General features: G+C 41.5%; 1 protein-coding gene across 1 annotated transcript; it reads right to left on the bottom strand.

Moving 5' to 3' along the window:
* Positions 1-1208: 1208 nt before the first annotated feature.
* LOC139660785 (protein EOLA1-like) lies at positions 1209-4268 on the bottom strand. The gene is made up of 2 exons (XM_071539016.1): positions 3862-4268; positions 1209-2215 (listed from the first exon to the last, which is right to left on the bottom strand). Exons 1-2 carry the CDS (start codon positions 4118-4120, stop codon positions 2007-2009), a joined length of 468 nt encoding a protein of 155 aa, XP_071395117.1. The 5' UTR covers positions 4121-4268; the 3' UTR covers positions 1209-2006.
* Positions 4269-6642: the final 2374 nt, after the last annotated feature.

The following is a 6642-nucleotide window of genomic DNA, read 5'->3' as shown; positions in this document are numbered from 1 at the left end:
TGTCCTGAAAAAACACTACAATCAGCTCTGAGATATTGACACCAAATCTTTACCAAAGCTAGTCAGGACATCCAGGAACCACAGACAAGAGTCATTTTACCATTGTTTGCACGTTAGTTGTCAACTATCACATACTGGATCTCTGTGAAGTCTGACTGCTTGGTTAATGTGGTGCACTTCTCTACTTAAAAAAAAACTTTGAACCATACTTGTACCATTTATAGTTTTTGAGATAAATTATAGTTTTTACACTAGTTAGAATAGGCGAGAATAACCCTTTTTTTGACATGGAATGGATTTATAGACAGGACTTTGGCTCTCAGAAATCAACAGATATATAGATGTGAACCCCTGGAGAAAATTACATATATTTTAAGGAAGAAATCTGACTTCTTTCTGAAAATCTTACCTTCCATTGACTTCACTGAAGCCTTGGCTTTGTCAACAACAGAAAGGTTTGATACAGACAAGAAACTGGTCTAAATGTTTCTACCTTGTATTTTCTTTTCCAGTGTTGTTAGGGTGTGCTTATAAGTTTGTATGTTCTATATAATGAAAAATGAAAAAAACAGTCTGTGGAAACTGCCTGCTGATCTGGTTGATTAATTTCTGTTTAATTCTCCTGATGAATGATGGAAACCTGAAGGCTGAAACAGACGCCAGGCGAAAGCCGGAGCTGCAGAACAAACAACATGAAACTTTAGGAAACGGCTGATAAACCACAGGAGCAGCTTCTGTCTCTTTAAAGGGATAGTTCACCCAAATATGAAAAGCAGAACTGAACAGGAACTGGTTCTTTAGAGTTCTGAAGAGAGAATTTCTAAGTCAGTGTTTAAAAACTGTTCAGATGGTTGGGTGGGGAAGATGGAATGAGATCAAATAATTAAAATGAGTTCCGTTTAAATGAAAGTACAGATTACAATAAGTTTCTGTCATGTCAGTTTGGTTCAGGAGCTTCTGGATCTTCAGTTTGTCTTCATGCAGCAGGAACATGAGGAAAACTTTCTGTTGAGTTTAAACTTCTTTAAACTCTTTAAACCACAGCAGCTCCAAACACTGAAACCCTGCAGAGCCGACAGCTGAGAGATGACTGATGACTGATTTGTATTCAAAAATAAAATTTATTCTACAGCTGAAACGTCTCAGTACAGCAGCAAGTGAGGAAGGAGATTTACAGAAATATGAAAACACAAATATCAACTGAGTTCTGCAGTCAGTCTGCTGTCCTCCAGGTGTGTGTGTGTGTGTGTGTGTGTGTGTGTGGAACAACACATCATCCCTCTACAGAGACGATGATGTCATTAGATGCTGTGAAGACAGGCATGTTGACATGGAAATATTTGCTAATTAATTTATTAATTAGCATTTAAATTAAAGACCTCATCAGCATAACTGGTTCTGTTCTGTTTAATAATATCATGGTGTCTGTTGGCTGCTCAGTTTTCTGCTCCCCAGACAGATTACTGAATATATTTCATTATAAACACATGAGGACGACATTTGTTTTTGGTCCCTTGGGCTGGAAGAGAGAGAGTGTGTGTGTGTGTGTCTGTGTGTGTGTGTGTTTAAAATCCCTTACATTTACATTAATTCACCCCTTAATTCATGCAAAATCCCCTTAAAATGAGTTAAGGGAGTTATTAATGGAAGAGACCCCATCAAAACCTCCTTAAACTCTCCTTAATGTTTGTCTGCTTACTTTCTAATTTAATGTAAAATTGAGGCAGACAGGAACTTTCCATTAATAACTCATTAATAACTCATTAATAACCTGTAAAGCTGCACAAAAGACATGAAAAATCCCTTAATTTCTAGAGTCTCTGTGAACCAACCCATGAATAAATCCCTTATAAACCCATGAAACTAACCTTACTTTATTAAAGATGTTATTTTAATGGATAATTAATGTTTATGTGATGAGAAATTAAGGAGATTTCAGGGATAAAGTTAAGGGGTCATTTTTAAAGTTTTTGGTGTGTGTGTGTGTGTGTGTGTGTGTGTGTGTGTCAGGGCAGCAGCTCAGTAGGTATCTCCACAGTCCAGACGTCTCTCCCTCCTCTCAGGCGGAGCGGAGCCTGCAGCCAGCGTGGATTGGTCAGCCGGGTCAGGTGCTTCTCCTGCAGACCAATCAGAACGGCCGACCGCTGCAGCCGCCGCAGCTCCTCCTCCGGCGGGGAGGCGGGGCAAAGCCAGGTCCCGCCCACATCCACCAGACCTGAGAGAGACGGGACGGGGTTAACCAGGTGCTGCCTTCAGGTGCTCCTGGGAAAATCAGCCCATATATCAGGTCTGATATCAGATGTCCTTTTATTAATCTGGATCTGCTCCAGTCTGATCTGATGCAGTTTGATTGGTTACATATTGATTGTAGAATGGATCAATACTACACTGGTCGTCTTGTATGTGTCAGTTTAGGTTCACTGCTACACAAAAGAATCTGGTAGATCCTCTGCTCATGGAGGCTTTAGCCCCGCCCACCCAGGATCTCTCCTGGACACGCCCCCTGGCTCAGTGCGTGAATCAGCCAATAGGGTTTGTGTAAACAGGAAGTGTAGCTAACTAGAAACTATAACCGACATTTCTGATGAAAACTCCACATTCTCTTTCCTACATCTTGATTTCTGCTCCAGTGTTTACAAACCTCGCCCTCAGGTGATTGGACGCTGCAGGCCGGTGGTTGCTAGGTTACGCTGTAGGTGTCAGCTGAGCGGCGGTCCGGTGTGGTTGTTGTTTCGAGGGGGACGGTAAACAACGACGGCAATTTATGCATCAGCCTTGACTAGGGACGGGAATCGAGAACCGGTTCCAGTTGAGAACCGGTTCCAAATGGTCCGATCCAACAGAACCGTATGACTCCGTTATCAATTCCTTTTATCGATGCCACATGTTTCTCTGACAGTTTCGCATTGCAGCTGCTTTGCACTGTTGATTTTATGTGTCAGTTTTATATTTGGTTCAAGCTTATTCCCTTTTGAAAAGGACTATTGTAATTTATTCATACATGCCTAGAATTGTTTATTTTATCAGTCAGTTTTATATTTGTTTTCCAAGTTATTTCCTTTTAAGAAAAGCAGCATTGTAATTTATTTGGACATGTTCAGATGTTCAGAGGCAGACGCTCCACACTGTTCAGACTCAAGAGATAAAACAGCTGCATGACACTGAAAACCTGTGTAGGCCTAACTGTTTTCCACACAGACAATTGATCGGGAATCAATAAGGGAATCGATAAAGAATCGGACCGATAAGCAGAATCGACAATGGCATTGGTATCAATAAAATCTGATCAATTCCCATCCCTAGCCTTGAAACATTCTGAATCCGGTCTCTTCCCTCATCTCGTTTCACCTGAACCGGTTCTGCTTTCAGTTTCCCATGATGCTCTAAAACGTTTCAGAGGTTTTTCCACCTGAAGATAAAACTCTGAAGGAAAAGCTGAGAGCTGCTCGGGGCAGGAAGATGATCCTGAATATTTGGTATCAGCAGTTTGAATATTAGACTTGTCGCACGTTCAGGTCCGTTTGGTGGGAAATAACAAGCAGCTGCAGCAGCAAAATGAGAAAATGAGTTTCCCATCATATTTAGCATTTTGTTGGGTTGTTCATACGCTCAGCTTGTAAATACGATATTTCTTTGGCACCTGAAGGCAGCACAGGTACACTGACAACACAAGACTGTCACTCCGCTCTGGAAAAGTCTGGAACATTAATGTGGTATCATGGTAAATTCAAAGTCTGGAAAGTTTGGGAAGAAAAACAAATCTGACATCTTATATACTGTGATATTAACTGTCGAATGACACACAGACACACACACACACACACACACACACACACAAACATTGAGGTGCGTTAGTTTTACCTGCCACCACGCCGCGGCCGAACCTCTCTCCGGACTCCAGGAGCGCTTGTATCTGTGTCCGGTCCATCCCCAGCGCGTCCGTCAGCACCGCCCCCCAGTCGTCTCCCTCCCAGTCCCGCTGGGCGATGTGCACGGCCAGCGTGCGGCTCTGCAGCGGGGCCAGCAGCGGCCTCCAGCGGCTCTCCACCGTCTTCACCCCGGACAGGACCAGGCCGGCGTACGGCTGGCGGAACGACAGGCAGGGGAACTGGACCGACATTTCTGCCCAAAACACACCGAGCACAGCGGGACTGAACACCCCGTCTGCACCGCCGGGAGCGGCTGCTGACTTCGGCACACAAACAATCCACCAAACACCACCACACACTCCAATAACACTTCAACTTCTAGCCGGGGTTCATCTGTTCTTGCCACAGTCTTCCACCGGAACACACCGCGCGGGGCGGTACGGATCTGTTATAGAAGTTGACTTTGTTGAAATATTAGTTCTGTTTGGCGGATCAGGTGTATGCCGAATTTACCAGAAGAACCTAATAATTCCAGAAAGATCTTAATTAATGTTCTACCAGGTGTTTGTGTTTGCCGATAAGCAAGGGAACATTAATTTGCCAATTTTTTAATGGAATTCGGAGTGGAGTTGTCTGTCTCCATGCGGGTTGAGGCTACAGAGCGAGATAACTTTAAGATACTCCTATAAGATTTACAGTTCGTACAATACATTACGACTTAAGGTATCAATAAATAACGTTCAGCCTCTGTGACTGTAACATACCGCGAACCTGCAGCCTGCACTGCGTTTTGTTTTGCTTCTTCTTCTTCTTCGTTGTCGCTTTCTTTCTGAAGGTGTTGTTTCTTCTTCGTCGCGCAAATTGGTTGCAGGCAAGCAGCATGGCGGCCGTTCTGCTGCCCCCTAGAGGAGAAAACCTGCGACTGACAAACAGAGCTGAGTCCGTTAAAACACCTGGAATAAAAAAAATCTGAAGGAAGGAAAAAAGAGATAGATAGATAGATAGATAGATAGATAGATAAATAGATAGATAGACAGACAGACGGATGGATAGATAGATGAATAGATAGATAGACGGACAGATAGATAAATAGATAGATAGACAGACAGACAGACAGACAGATGGATAGATAGATAATAGATAGATGGATAGATGGATAGATAGATAGATAGATAGACAGACAGACAGACAGATGGATAGATAGATAGATAGATGGATAGATAGATAGATAGATAGACAGACAGACAGACAGATGGATAGATAGATATATAGATGGATAGATGGATAGATGGATAGATAGATAGATATAGCCCTTACTGTATTTATCATTACGTTTATTATCTTGTTATTTTAGCCACTGACATGCAGCACAGACCACAGACCAGAGGAACAGACAGTAAGATCAATATCCAGAAGCTCTGATTTGTTTTACAGGCAGAAGAACAAACGTCTCTACAGCCACAGAGGGGCGGGACAGGAAGTGGGTATGAACACGCCGCGATTCTGTTTCCTGTCTCCGAGTCAGCGGCGATGAGGCTGGAGGTGAAAATAAAACAGTCAGTAAGCCCACAAACAGGCCCACACTATTATATCTATTATCCACTAGAGGGCGCTGTTTACTGTTTACTGTTTTTATAACGGGACGATGATGTCATTATTATTATTTTACCACCATGTGTTCTGTCTGACAGGTTTTCTCCAAATTCTTGAACACGCATGAGAACTAAACAGGAGAAAATAAAAAAAAACATCCCAGGCCAGCTCTCCGGTTGCCATAGCAACTAATTAAAGTTGTTAACATTTGTGACTTTGACCCATCAGTTGCTCTGCTGAATCTAGTTGTAAGAACAGTTCCTCTCCAAACCACTAGAGGGCGCTATGAGATTATACAGAGGGGTCACAGCTACAGGGAGGAGCCGAAATATCAGAAATACAAAAAAAAAAAAAAAAAAAAAATGCCTTACTCTAAAAGGTCAGAAACACATACAAAAAGAAACAAATAAATAAAAAAAAATACCATAAACACAAAAAGTGAAGATACAAAATTAAAAAAAATATCAGAAAGACATAAAAACTAAAGAAATAAATAAAATAAAAAATACCTGAAACAGAATAAAATATATAAAAAACAGATGAATAAAAAAGAAAGAGAAGCATGAAGGAAGTTTGTGATACAGAGTTTGTTGAAAAGCTGGTGGAAGCAAAATAAAAATCTGATTTTTTTCTAAAATGTTTCATCTCCTTGGAAAACTTTACGATTAGCAAAACCACCGAACAACTTTTAAAAAATACTTCATATGTTCATATGTTCTTTAACACAATATGAAAACGACCGGTTAGAAAACAACTGGTATGTACACAGAGAGTCGCTTTGATATTCACACATCATCACACATCACACTGGAACAAAAACAAAAAACTGGTCTCCGTGGTGACGCCGGCGTCGCCGTGACGACGAAGCCTCGGCTGTAGCTGGCGGTCGGCCGGAGCTGATAAACCATAGAGATATAACATATATATGTATATATATATATATATTGTTTTATCTCTATGTGATAAAACTCTTCCCCAAAACAAACTTTAAAAAAGCTGAAGAACAAAACCTGCTGCTTCACATCGACTGAATCCCAAACAAACCTTCAGTCCAACAGCAGGAAACCAAACTGAGTCACACAGACTGGAACCTGACAGCTGACTTATGTTGAGCTTAAAGCAATATTCACTTAGCTTCAACGTTTATTATAAAGCAGAATATAATCTCCTCACCCAGACC

This window comes from Centroberyx affinis, unplaced genomic scaffold, assembly GCF_046629955.1.
Source record: "Centroberyx affinis isolate AG114_WGS23_722 - 3 ecotype Tasmania unplaced genomic scaffold, CSIRO-AGI_Caff_v1 ptg003383l_1, whole genome shotgun sequence".
Taxonomy (NCBI): Eukaryota; Metazoa; Chordata; class Actinopteri; order Beryciformes; family Berycidae; genus Centroberyx; species Centroberyx affinis.
The sequence above is the reverse complement of the archived record's forward strand: the minus strand, read 5'-3'. Positions and strand labels throughout refer to the sequence as shown.

Bases quoted from the DNA above. Each gene is read 5' to 3' on its own strand.
- LOC139660785 (XM_071539016.1), bottom strand. From the start codon at position 4,120: ATGTCGGTCCAGTTCCCCTGCCTGTCGTTCCGCCAGCCGTACGCCGGC. The intron at 2,216-3,861 runs GTAAAACTAACG...CGTCTCTCTCAG, and splicing joins CGGCCGCGGCGTGGTGGCAG to GTCTGGTGGATGTGGGCGGG.